At 39.7% G+C, this 14,167-nt stretch overlaps 1 protein-coding gene across 1 annotated transcript in view; it reads right to left on the reverse strand.

Moving 5' to 3' along the window:
• Positions 1-3,427: 3,427 nt before the first annotated feature.
• lrpprc (leucine-rich pentatricopeptide repeat containing) overlaps positions 3,428-14,167 on the reverse strand; it is a 77,696-nt gene continuing 66,956 nt past the window's right edge. The window contains exons 35-38 of the mRNA XM_033613125.2: positions 12,762-12,836; positions 11,205-11,289; positions 7,904-8,046; positions 3,428-3,712 (exon numbers count right to left, since the gene is read on the reverse strand). Of these exons, the coding sequence (XP_033469016.1) occupies positions 3,659-3,712; positions 7,904-8,046; positions 11,205-11,289; positions 12,762-12,836 (357 nt within the window). The 3' untranslated portion in view covers positions 3,428-3,658. The remainder of the gene's footprint in view (positions 3,713-7,903; positions 8,047-11,204; positions 11,290-12,761; positions 12,837-14,167) is intronic.

The following is a 14,167-nucleotide window of genomic DNA, read 5'->3' on the forward strand; positions in this document are numbered from 1 at the left end:
AACGTCATAGTATAGTATGTTGTCAAAAATTGTGAAAAAATATCATAGTATAGTGTCAAAAATTGTGAAAAAATATCATAGTATAGTATGTCGTCAAAAATCGCGAAAAACGTCATAGTGTAGTATGTTGTGAAACTCATGACAAAACGTCATAGTATAGTATGTCTCCAAAAATCACCAAAAAACATCATAGTATAATATGTCGCCAAAATCATGAAAAAAAACCCTGTCAGAGTGTAGTATGGCATCAAAAATCCTGAAAAAATGTCATGTATGGTATGTTGTCAATAATCACTAAAAACATCATAGTATAGTATGTTATAAAAAAGTCACAGTATACTATGTCACAAAAAATGTCATAGTATAGTATTTCGTCAAAAATCACCAAAAAATGTCATAGTATAGTATGTTGTCAAAAATCATTAAAAAAAAGTCATAGTATAGTATGTCGTCAAAAATCATTAAAAAAAAGTCATAGTATAGTATGTCGTCAAAAATCACCAAAAAACGTCATAGTATAGTATGTTGTCAAAAATCATTAAAAAAAAGTCATAGTATAGTATGTCGTCAAAAATCACCAAAAAATGTCATACAGTGGTGGAAAAAAGTTTTCGGACACCCCATGCATTTGTGAAATATTGCATTAAGAATCACTCTTAGGTCTTCAAGTGCAATTTCTTTTAGTACAGTCACAGCCAAAATACTAAATAAATCCTAAAAAAGCCATTAAAAACTTAAAATTGATTGGTTCCATAAAAATACATAAGAAATTTTGAGTATTGGGTCATTTTGGTACCAGTGATGAAGGTCATTCTTTTTATTAAAAGACACAATTTTTGTTGCCAAGCTTTGTGTCTACAGCCAGCACATTTGAAAGTTCTTCAGACACAAAAATGGCTAAAACAAGGAACCTAACGCAGGAAACACGCCTGAAGATAAAGATTCTCAGCCAGGAAGGGTACAGCTGCCGCCAGATAGCCAGGAAGTGCAGATGCAGTTCTTCAACAGTTGGATGCACTCTGCAGAAATACAGACGAACCAACAGCTTGGAAGACAAACCAAGATCTGGGCGTCCAAGGGTTTCTTCAGCAAGAAATGACCGCATCCTGATCCGCATGTGCAGGCAAAACCGCCGAATGACATCACAGGAGCTTCAGCAGCAGTGGTCAAACCAAACTGGTGTCCAGTGTTCCACCCGCACTGTACGTGGCCGACTTTTAGATCATGGCTTAAGGTCCTACAAGGCTATCAAGAAGCCCCTGATCAATGAGAGACAGAGGTTAGCCCGGCGTCATTGGGCCCAGGCACACAAGAACTGGACAGCCAGGAATTGGAAGAAGATTTTGTGGTCAGATGAGTCCAGTTTCCAGCTTTATCTTCCTCCTACTAATGTGAGGGTACGCAGAAGGCCAGGCGAAGCATTATCTCCAGCATGTACAGTACCTACTGTCAAGCATGGTGGAGGCAGTATCATGGTTTGGGGATGCATGAGTGCTGCTGGTGTTGGTCATCTCACTGTCTGTGATGGCACATTGAACTCTACCAAGTATTGTACCATTCTCGAAACCCACATGCTCCCTTCTGTGCGTGCGCTGTTCCGTCGAGGTAAAAACTGGATGTTTCAACAAGATAATGCCCCTTGCCACACATCCAAGGCCAGTAGAACTTGGCTGCAGGAGCACAGTATCCAGGTCTTAGAGTGGCCAGCTCAATCCCCGGACATGAGCCCCATTGAAAATCTGTGGTGGATTATCAAAAGGTCTGTTTCAAAGCATAAACCAAAGAATTTAGAAGAATTAAAAGCAGTAATTCAAGAAGAATGGGACAAGATTACCCCTCAACAGTGTGAAAGGCTCATGGGGAACATGCCAGCCAGGATTAGAGCTCTACTACGTGCCAATGGCAGGACTACTAAATATTAATTTGATGATGTGATGGTTTATTTATTTTTTGTTCAGTTTTGAACACATTCTGTTATTTGTTGACTTTGATACCGACAATGTTGAGAACTGACATATTGAAACTGTCAAGAATTTAGTTTTGTTAGTTTTTCTTGTAAACAATAAACAAAAAAATATAATTTGTATTTGTTTGTATCTGTCTGATGCAGCCACACCTTTTGAAACACAAAAAAGATTTTTCCACAAATATTTCATGATAATATTTGAGATTGTGTAAAATTTTAAGGGTGTCCGAAAACTTTTTTCCACCACTGTATAGTAGGTTGTCAAAAATCACCAAAAAACGTCATAGTATAGTATGTCGTCAAAAGTCATGATAAAAGTCATAGTTTGTTATGTCGTCAAAAATCACCAAAAAAATGTCATAGTACAGTATGTCGTCAAAAATCCTGAAAAAATGTCATAGTATAGTATGTCATCAAAAATCACTAAAAAAAAGTCAAAGGATGGTATGTCATCAACAATCACCAAAAAACGTCATAGTATAGTATGACGTCAAATATCATGAAAAAGTCATAGTATAGTATGTCATAAAAAATGTCATTGTATAGTATGTTATAAAGGAGTCATAGTATATATGTTACCAAAAAATCATACTATAGTATGTTATAAAAAAATGCCATAGTATAGTATGTTATCAAAAAAGTCATACTATAGTATGTTATAAAAACATTTCAGTTGTGTACGTTATAAAAAATGCAATAGTATAATATCCCAAAAAGTTATAAAAATGTCACAGTATGTTATAAAAGAATGTCATAGTACAGTATGTCCTCAACAGTCACCAAAGAACGTCATAGTATCGTATGTCGTCAAAAATCCTGAAAAAATGTCATAGTATAGTATTTCGTCAACAATCACCAAAAAACATCATATTATAGTATGTCATCAAAAATTATGACAAAACATCACAGTATAGTATGTCGTTAAAAACCATTAAAAAATATCATAGTATAGTATGTCATAAAAAAAGTCGTTATAGTATGTTATAAAAAATTTAATAGTATAGTATGTCGTAAAAAAGTAATAGTATCGTATGTTATAAAAATGTCATAGTATAGTATGTTATAAAAAATGTCATACTATAGTGTTATAAAAATGTCATAGTGTAGTATGTCGTAAAAAATGTAATAGTATCGTATGTTATAAAAAAGTCATACTATAGTGTTATAAAAATGTCATAGTATAGTATGTCGTAAAAAATGTAATAGTATCGTATGTTATAAAAAAGTCATACTATAGTATGTTATAAAAAATGTAATCATATGTTGTAAAAAATGTCATAGTATAGTATGTTATAAAAAATGTCATTGTATAGTATGTCGCACAAAAGTCATACTATAGTGTGTTATAAAAAAAAGGTCATACTTTGGTATGTCGTAAAAATGTAATAGTATAGTATGTTATGAAAAATGTCATAGTATAGTAACAGACCACTACATTTCAAACCACACAAGGACTCAGACTCAGAATGTGGCATTTATTAGCATAAATACTTTTGTACATTTTTCATCATCATCATCGTCATCATCATCATTAATATTATCAATTGCGCATTGGACAGAGTCTAACACCCAGTAGTTATAACACAGTACTCAACATTTCAACAACCTATATAAAAAAAGAGACAAAGGAGGGTAACATTTGGATGGAGGGAAGAGGAAGAGGAAGATGAATCTTTATGCCTCAGCTGTCGCCTAGGATTTGGCTGTTTTCTCTCTCAGCCTGTCTGCATAAAATTTAAAGGACTCCTGGAAAGAGAGAGAAAGACAATTCAGCATCAAACATACAAACCAAACAGCAGTGAATGCTCATCTGTGATGTAGTAAGGCTGTAAGTTGTGTGTGTGTGTTTCTATCTTGCCCCTCTCTTCAAAAGTAAGCAGCAGTGGAGCTCTCTTGGGTCCGCCTAAACAGTCTCCACTCTCCAGCCAGGTTTGTCTCGTTTCATCTTTAAATCCCCACTAATACACAAATTAGGGATTTGTAGCACACTCCCCGAACACACACTTTCGCTCCCTGCCTCTGTTCCTGGCTAATTAATCAGTGTTTTGATCCAGACAAAGTGCTGTGATGGGTGGGTTTTTATTTTTTTGGAGGGGAGAAGGTGAGAGCTTTTCTGCAGATTACGCCGGCGTCTTACTTTGTATGTTTGTTTATTAACGTCATCATTAATGCTGATAAATAGCTGCTGGAGAGAGAGAGAGATTCTGACAGGAAGTTAAAACACTTTGATAAATCATCAGTTGAACCTCATCACAAAACATATTGTCTCACTAAATTTGGTTTGATTGCTTCAGGCAGGTTTTGAGTTAACTGTAAGAGATTTGGGCCTCTTCAAACATACTGTAGAGATACACTGGAAAGATTGAATTTGAAAAATTAAACTGCAGCATTTCTTTTCAGAAACGATGTCTAATCCACAAATCTCACTGTGAGCACTGGAGCTACTTTCTACTGAAGAAATAGTCCCTATGAAAACTGTTGACAGTGTGGTTTTCATGTTCTTATGATAAATAACTTCCAAGTAAAATTCTGCAAACTCTCTGAGCAACTGCACAAACTTCTTGTAAATCGCTCGTTTCAACTTGATTAATTCACGAGATTTGATAACTGACGCCCCCAAATTGCTATATAAAGCCACCTGCTCTGCTCCATTTGTGGGCAATTTCATTTACAAAATGTTACTCAAGAGTAAAAAGAAGAACTTCCCACACTGTGGAGCTTCAGGATGATCAAACAACACATTCAGCAGCGTCAGTGGTCGTATTAGGGAACCCAAAATAAAAGAGAAACATTCCGGTTGTTGTCATAAAAACTGTACTGTGATAAATAAAGAGATAACAGTTTGAGATGAAGTTAGTTTTGCTATAAAAATGGCAGTCACGAGCATGGACCATCAGGCTACAGCTGACGTTCACTGTCAGGTGTAACAGAGGTCATCTGGACAGCGTCCAACATGAAGACGCCGTTGGATTTTTGCAGCCGAAATACTCTATATATACGACTATAATCTAAAAGCAACTGTGAGGTGTTTTTTAACATTATTTTTTGAGCTTTTGGCCTTTATATGATGGGACAGTAGTAGTGTGAAGAGGTGGACAGAGAGGGGATGATATGCAGCAAAGGGCCACAGTTTGGATTTGAAACCCATGGCTGCTGCAGCAAGGACATGGCCTTTGTACATGGGGTGCTAGCTCTACCAGCTGAGCTACTCATTGCTCCTGCAAGGAGGTTATGAATCAGTCTGAGTTATATACTGACGAGACCATCATTCTCAATGTCTGCCCCCGCAGTCCGATTCCCCACAAAAACAGACTAAACGATTTACAGCGAGCAGACCAGAAGAGCCTGTGTTTCCATCTTTCCAGGCAAAGTCTTGAGATAATTTTATTTTGATGTTATATTTGTGGTTATGACTGATATTGAGGCAGAATCAGCAAAGAGAAAAAGAAAAGAATTGACCGAAGAACAAAACAAGGGACAGTGATAGAGCACAGGTGAAACACAAGACAACTTTGGTCGCTCACTCAACAGATACAGATGCAGGATTTAAAAGGATTCAAACCTGATCCTAAATTCTTCCTCTTGAACAGGTTTGTAATTTGTCTTTTTTATTTAATAAATTAAATCATATTAATATGTTTCAAAGCCACAAAGACATACGTTACTTCATCGCTGTGCATCCTGCAAACAGCTGTGTTCAAAAAGTAAAATATATACTTAATTGCATCTTTGATTAAATTCCTAAACTGCGCTCATGGAAACATTACCGCTTTTGTCCACAGGGGTCGCCAAAATCAACACTAAATGAAAGCTCCTTGTAGCTGCTTCAAGGCATTGATTAAACGCTTTATTTTCCTGCAATCTGTATCCATCAGAAAACTTGAAATAAATTGTGTGAATGATACAAGTTCTGTTTACTTGTTGTACATGCCACTTAACAAATAAGGTTGTAAGTTTCTACTGTGGAAAAATGTTGTTACTATTTCTGCAGCAGCCTCTATATAAATATAGAGGAGGTAAAAAAAAAATGAGGACAGGTGGATTTCTACCTGAAACATGTTTGTAGAAACTTCTGAACACCACAACTCTTCACCTTCCCCTCTCCTTGCGACTACTCTTACTCTCCTTTGCTTATAAAACCCTGCATCACTTAACTACCCTGACATCCGGTGAATAATGCAGCAGCTGCTCTGCCTTCATCCCTCTTTCTCCTTCTATCTTTGCACTGCAGGTGAGTGACGGGAAGGTAAGAGGTGGGCTCTGTTCTATACCTGCCTCCAGGGGACAGTGCATTAAAGTGCTGGGGCTGAGAGGGCTGTGTGCGTGTGTGTGTGTGTGTGTGTGTGTGTGTGTGTGTGTATGAGTGTGTGTGAGTCCTCTGCCAAAAATAGGGCTACATCAAGTTACAAAACGTGCAACGTGCTGAAATGCTCAAAAACACTCAGAGCCAGAAAGAGAGGGCGGCTATTGCAGTGACACCATCTCGCTTACACAATGTATGTACTCTGACCTCACACACACACTTGCTCACACACACACACACACACACACACACACACACACACACAGGAGGCTTGCTGCAGGCCTGAGTATATTGAACTACCCTGAGCAGGCGGACCGCTCAGTCACATTACTGCGGGTCACACACAGACCACAGCATACACACACAGTGGCATGCATTACAACGCCACCCGGACAACTGCCAGCACCAGTTTAGAGGCAGTGATGTGTGTGTGTGTGTGTGTGTGTGTGTTTGTATTTGTACACAGATCTGTTCATGATATGTTGTTCATGGTCGAATCAATATGGACAGGTGTGTGTGTGTGTCTGTGTGTGTGAGTACAATGAAGAGTTGGAGGATGACTGAATATGAGCATTCATCGACTTTCAGTGAAGTTGTATAATTACATGATCGTGACACGTTACCTGAATTATTGATTTCAATCACACTGTAATAAAAACTAATTTAAAGTTCGAGTTATTTAACTTTTTGTTATCGTGTGAGGACTCATTTCAAATTAAATTTCTAACAACGGAGCACAGATCACTGCACCGAATATTAATTAATGTGCCATATGGGGACATTTCTGGACATATCAGATTATTATTGTGACACTAATTTCACCCAGAGATGCGACGATTAATTGATTTGTTGATTAGGTAACTGGCAGAAAACTAAACGTGCAAGTATCTGGATAATCAAGCAATCATTTTAGTAATTTTCTTAAAGTACAAAAAAGCCCAAATCTTGTCAGTTCCAGCTTGTCATTTGTGTGGATTCGCTGCTTTTATGTGACAGTAAATTCAAGATTTTTAAAAATATTTTGGACAAAACAAACAAAAAAATCCACAGATGAATCAGTGATAAAAATAATCAGGTAGTTGCATCCCTAATTTCAACTCCATCGTCCTGCCACACTGTACAGCACTGCAGTAAGAGACGCAACAAGGTGAGAGTGGAAATTATCAGCACTCAGAGAGTCAAAATTGTTTGTGGCAAAACAACGTACCCAGTGCAGCCTGGCTCAGCACTCATCCATCATTTCCTAGTGCTTTTCTACTTCTGTTCCCTGCTGCCGGCCACTGAGCAGCAACACAAGGTCTGAGATGTTGAGTGTGTTATTCAAGGGCGCATCAGAAGTGGCGACTGAATGACGCGGAGAGAAGTTATCTATGCTAATATTTTTGTGCTTGTCTGAGGAGCGGAGGTGGCAACAATACAGGCACAGTCTCTGACTCGTGTAACTAAGAGGACGCAGGATCACTTTTTGTTACTGACAATATGATCTGAAGTCTCTGCGTCTGTGGGACATTCAAATACATTCTGTGCAACATCCTTAAACACTGGAGTCAATCACATGTACAAGTGAGCGACTGTGTAGATCAACTCCTATTTGTGTGTGTGTGTGTGTGTGTGTGTGTGTGCGAGAGACTCACGGGGGGCTCAGTGAAGGGCACCGTCTCTCCTGAATCGCGGTAAAGCCCGGCCAGCCGTTTGAGTGACAGCTGGTCTACCTCAATCCCCTCCTTCTGCATCTGCTCATACAGAGCCTTCGCTGACGGTAAGTCCTTATCCAGAACTGCCAGATGAGAGAGAGAGAGAAAGGGACAGTTAGCAAATGACACAAAACTTAACATAAGTGCTCAATATATCGTATTTCTTTAGTTAGTTATCTGAAATTATTTTTTGTTATTGTTGGTGCCTTTTGCTTCAAATGTGTTGTATCTGAGCATGTTGACATTTAACCACATAAATGAGCAAGTACTGTATCTCAATACACATACATGGGGTTGGATCATAATATGCTCTTTTCCCTTTTTTCTGAACATAAGTAATAACTTAAGTAATTTCTAAACAGTAATAACTGAGAAAACATATATACACATACACACATACCCACAGCATATACGTGCATACACATACAATAAAATGAAAATAAAAATACAGTAACACCACCCCACCAGCCCCGCCCTTCCGTCAAAATGGTGATTTTAGGTCACTGAAGTAAGATAATTAGTGAAAGATGACCGAACCTTGTCAAAATATGAACGTTTGTCCATAAGTGTGTCCTGTTCTTTCCAGATGAAGTGCATTTGTAAGGTCACTGAGCCAAATCTTTTCTTTTGCCACTGAATAAAGAGCAGTCTCTGCAATAATGAGACTATAGGACAGGAAACATTGCATGGTGTTGCTTGATTTTCTGACATCATAAGACATTCCTTAAAGACGCTGTATGTAAGAATGTGGCCAAAACGGTTACTGCACTCAAATTCAAAATACTGCCGCGAGTCATGTCCGCCCCCCCTCCCCTACAGATTCGAGGTTGCTGGACAGCGTCATGCTGGAGACTGATTTGTTTGCCCACGGGCAGCTGCCATGGCAGGGCCGCGTCGCTGCGTCCTTGATCTTCGGTTTTCCAGCGGACCGTTCAAGCAAGTCCGGCTTCTCTGCTGCTAACGCTGCTGCCGGGATACAGCTGAGGAGGAGCCGGCTGCTAATGCTATGTACCGGGACACTGCTAATGCTGCTTGCCGTGCTGCTGTAGCTCAGTCGAGACTGTAACTGATGCTGAGACTCTACTGACTGTGTGACTGGTAGACGGCGGTGGGTGGCGCAACAGGCCAAAACACAAATTCAAAACTGAGGCCCAATCCCAATACACCCCTTTACCCTACCACTTGCCCCTACCCCTCCATTTTGCACGTTCACGCATAGGGGTAGGGATGTCCCGATTCTCATTGAGGCAGAGGGGAAGGATGGAGTGCTAGGGCTTTATGGCCCTCCAAACGGAGTTTTTTCAGAGGCACACTTCAAAGCGAGTGCTACGAGAAATCTCCCAGAATGCCTTGCGAATCACCGGCAAGATGGCAGGGAAGGCTTCACACGCAATGAAAGAAAACCATAAATGTAAGTATTTTCCTCGTAACTAAAGATTTAAAGACTATGATAACCATTGGAAATGTCATTTCAATGTATTATATACATTTGTTCTAACATAACAAAAAAAAAAAAAAAAATCGCTAGTTGTGAGGTTTCCCCGGCAACATACCCGTCGCGTCTTTTTATGACGTCACTGACGACTAATGATGACGTTTCTGGGTATGAAGGGTTGTCCCATTTCATAGGGGAATATTTCAACCCCTACCCCTTGTAACTTTGTTGCAAGGGGCACTCGAAAAAGAGGGGTAGGGGTGAAAATGAGAAATGGGATTGGGCCTTAAACATGATTTGCGGACCGTAAAATTTTTTTTTAAATGCAAATATTCTAGCTGTACTGTTGTTGTCAGTGACATCAGTATGTTATATGAACATTATTCCTTAGTCTCTGTGACGTATTAGGATGATTTTACGACTATTTGCTTGAGATTTCTTACATATAGCTCCTTTAATGATATATATATATAGGATATTAATCTTCCTGAGCCAGATGCTAGTTGAAGGCATCCGTCAAAACTGGAGGCTCTAAATTACTGGGGCCTTATGTATTCAGTTTAATTTGTTCAATTAAAGAATGTTAATCATTTCCTTTCTTTTTTTTAATTCAACAAGCAATTTGTTGTATTTTAGTGGTATACTGAAAGCAGCGGAGAGGCTGAACTGAGAACACATTTAGTCATGAACTCAAAGCTCTCAGGCTTTCATACAGTCTCTTCTCGTGAGCATGGAAAACATGACCCCATATGAACACAGCATTTAGTGGTGCCGAGAACTGATGTCTTGAATGCCCATGCATACCGTCCAATATTTACATGCACTCGTGCTTTTAGCAGGACAATGTGTTACTTCTAAAATGCTGCTGGTTTTGTTGTTAAACAAGCAGCAGGCAGAAAAGAAAAACGTGTGTAGTCTAGTTTGTTTCCTCCAAGTGTGACGTGACGATGGAACATGGGAGAGATGGAAAAAACAAAAGCAAAATCAAAAATGCTGTCCTAACTTTGAGTTTCACTGCTTTAAAAGACCCTAAAATTTCACTTGCACAAACATAACTTTGTAAAATAAACACCATATGAAGATAAAGCCCCATCTCCCTCTGCAGGCAGATGAACCCTGAATGATGACTGAAATCATCTTCTGTAACTCACAGCACTAGTGTGTGTGCTGTGTGTTTCAAAGAGACAAAGTGGAAGGTGAGGTCACTGTGGTCCAAAAAAAAGAAAAGAAAACCCCTCAAAGAGGAAAAAAGAAAGTCGGGGCAGAGAACAGAGGCGAGCAGAGCATCGCTAATTGTGTCCCCTATGGCTGCTCTGACCGACCAGCTAGCTGATGCTAATTAAATAGTCATGTCTGCTCATCTCTGGTGTGACAAGGTACGAAAGAGGGGAGACGGGAGGGTGAGAAGGTGAAGGGAAGGGGAGGACGTGAGGAGAGGAGGTAGGTAAAATAGAAGGAGGAGAGGAGGATGAAAAAATGAGGAGAGTAAAACAGACAGGAGTGAAAAGGTGGAGAGGGCGAGAGGAGGAAAATGTGGGAAGGAAAAAAAAAAAGTTGAGTGGTGTACTGTGTTGCGATTAGCACGCTAGGCTAGCCAGGACAGCTAACTCATTAGAGGACATGTGTTCTCCTAACCCCTGAATGTCTGCACACACAGACACACACACACACACACACACACACACACACACTCATTGACCTGATGCATTGTTAATGCGTCCGCTAATGTTGACTTAGCCACAGGCCAGCGAGCCGCCTGCTGCACAAGACTAACTGTGTGTGTGCGTGCGCGTGTGTGAGTCTTACCATGACACTTTATCAGGTACGCATTCAACAGCTCCTTTTCAGCGAAGTCTGGAATCAGGCTCAGCAGGGTCTTGATCTTTCCCACCTGTACAGACAAACATTAATTTACACACAAGAACAATTAAAGCCGGGGTAGGCGGATATTTGGAAAACGCCTCCTGGAGCTCTCCTCTTTGTCTGAAGCTCCTCCCACCAGACGACCACCGGCATACTTCATACAGTGACCCAGTGTTTCCCAATTACTGATTTATTCAGGTCTACTCTTATTTCATAATCACTCAGCCCCTCCTGACCCCGCTCTGATACCCCGTTTTAAGCTGAGCTCGACAAAAGATTCATGATGAGACGAAACCGTTTAAGAATGTTGCAGAGAAAAGTTGAAGCAGTGTGAACTGGCCGTCTGAGCTCGACTCAGGCCGGCTGATGGTGTCACCTGCAACTCAGCTGGTCAAATCGCCGGCAGCTGGTTCATATTTTAAAAAGCTACAAATTATATTCAGCCACAAAATAAAACCGGAAAGCTGCAATTCAGAACGTAAGTACAGAGAGTTGTTGGCAGAGAGATGATACACCGTCTCATCTAGTTGCATTGGTGTGAACCGGCAGGTTTTTAGAACATGGCAGAACGGCACATTGCAAGTTGTTGCCTATTTCAACTTGTCTTGTCGCGAATCTTTGGTTTGAACTGGGCTTAACAGACCACAAATGAGTCAAAAATTTGCAAGCTAGCCACCCTACGCTCTGCCAGGTTTCGCCAGGAAGAGAGCAGGCAGCAACGACAGAGATAGACCTCCTGTAGTGACTCACTTTCGATGGCTATAACCTGTGTAACGGCAGCAACAGAAAGTTTGCTGATCCAGTGGCAAGTCAGGGCTGTCTGGTCCACTAGAGCTGGAGTTTGTGCCAACTGGATTGAGGTGTCTTAGTCGCTGATTGGGGGTCCGTCTTGGTAGCTTCTGCCAGCTCTCCTCTTGGCAAGGTGGTGGGTAGCGGCGTGGGGCGAAGCAAAGCACACACTATGATTCCAGGCTGTAGCTAACGTTAGCTACATAAATGTGAACATGAAGCCGCAGCCATGAGTCTTCTGCTTCAGTTAGCAGAAAGCTAAACTATTAGCAAAGTTTCTCTCCATCTCTGAAATGCTTCGCAAATATGGTTATACTCTCTTTTAGACTCTCTTTTTAGGAAGCCCGTCTTCCTTAGCTTTGACGTGTGGGCAGTTGTTGCCAATGCAGGAATAGCAACTTTCTCTGCTTGCTCAGCTTTCACTGAGGGGACGTGCACACGCATCTGCATTCATAAAACAGCTGATAGGAACATCCTCTCTCTCTGAAATGACCTGTGACTGAGTAAAGGCTCCCGTCACATATTTTCTAAAGCCTAAAAAAAACGTGCCAAGAGGAGGTGCAGGAGTCTAGTTTTCTCTCAGTCCACTTGAATTACAATTTGCTGAAAGGTTATGAGATTTTTGCCCAAACGCCAAAATAAAAGTGACGACCCTAACACAAGTTACCCTTTACAAGTGTAGATCCTAAAAAGAAGAATGTGTGATTTTACCTGTCCAGGAATCTGAGCCTTCTGAGTCAAGTAGGACAACAACATCCCCTTCTGTTCAGCCACGGCGTTACAGCGCTACAGCAAGACAAGAGGGACAAAAGAAAGGTGTGAGTGATAACATGAGGGGAGGTCAACAAGACTCTCCAACTTGTGCTCTTTCACATATATGTACAGTATATACAACACACATGCACTCCAACACACCCACGCATCCATATAAACACCCGACCGCCCACACTCAGGTTAAAAGGTTAATTATGGATTTAATAACTACTTGTTTCTTTATGAATTTAAATGCACAGCGCTGATCACATTAGAAAGCCTAATTATCCTCACTTAGTCACACTGAAGGCCATATTTAGTGCTCAGTGGAAATTTAAGTACAGCCTGAGCTGTTCATGTCTGTGTAGCTGAGAGACTTGAATCAATTACTGGAAGACTGAAAGTAAAAGACATGAAAGGAAAAGAAGAGATTTAAAACAAACCTGATGACAATAAATTGTCCAACATTCATTTTGCAACATACTACAAAACACACATTTTTGATAAGGATCCCTTGAAGCTGAGTTGTCACAAATACATGAACTGTGCGGGACATTAAAAGCAAAAAACAGTGCTCAAATATTTTAAGATAGCACTGTTTCTATATCTACATTTTTGGCATTTATCTACAACAATTTTGTTTTACTAACTGACCTACGTGTACACCGAAACAATATATCTGTGATAACAGGGTTCTTACAGGTAGAGGCAAGTTAGATTTAAGACTGCTTAAAACTTTTTTAATGCCATTCCAAATTAAACTTAAGACCAATTTTACAAAATTGAAGAGAAAAAAGTTTCGGGACAATTTTGTCCAAATTGGTTTTATTACAACATAAAACACGACTTTTTTTAGTCAAGTTACAAAGTTCAATGATCTGCTTCAAATGTGGGACACATAAAAAAAACAAACAATGAACATATTTTATTATTATAAAATAATCCATTTGGTTTTCTTTTTTTTTGAATAAAGCTTGTTTATTTGTCATTTGACTGGATGTGGTAAATATATATGAGTTTTGTTGACCCCTCTCTTCTCACTTGTGTGACATTAGCAGTGGCATTCGGTAAGTTATTTAAAAAATAGATATTATTGATTATTTGGGGATTTAATGATGCAACATCAGAAAAAACATTTTATAATAACCTACTTTTCATGTCTAAGCAATTTTTAGGACTTTTAAAAGGTTGGTTTAAGACATTATGATGCCAGTTAAGGCCGTACTTTATGATTTCAGTGCCTTTTAAGACTTTTTAATGATCTGCGGGAACCCTGGATAACATAACACTGTTCAATGTATCAGCATGAGGAAACACTAAACAGGACAAGTTGATGTGGAGTTTAAGATGCAGGATAACATAGC

The sequence above is a fragment of the Epinephelus lanceolatus genome, chromosome 17 (genome assembly GCF_041903045.1).
Source record: "Epinephelus lanceolatus isolate andai-2023 chromosome 17, ASM4190304v1, whole genome shotgun sequence".
In the NCBI taxonomy this organism is placed as follows: domain Eukaryota; kingdom Metazoa; phylum Chordata; class Actinopteri; order Perciformes; family Serranidae; genus Epinephelus; species Epinephelus lanceolatus.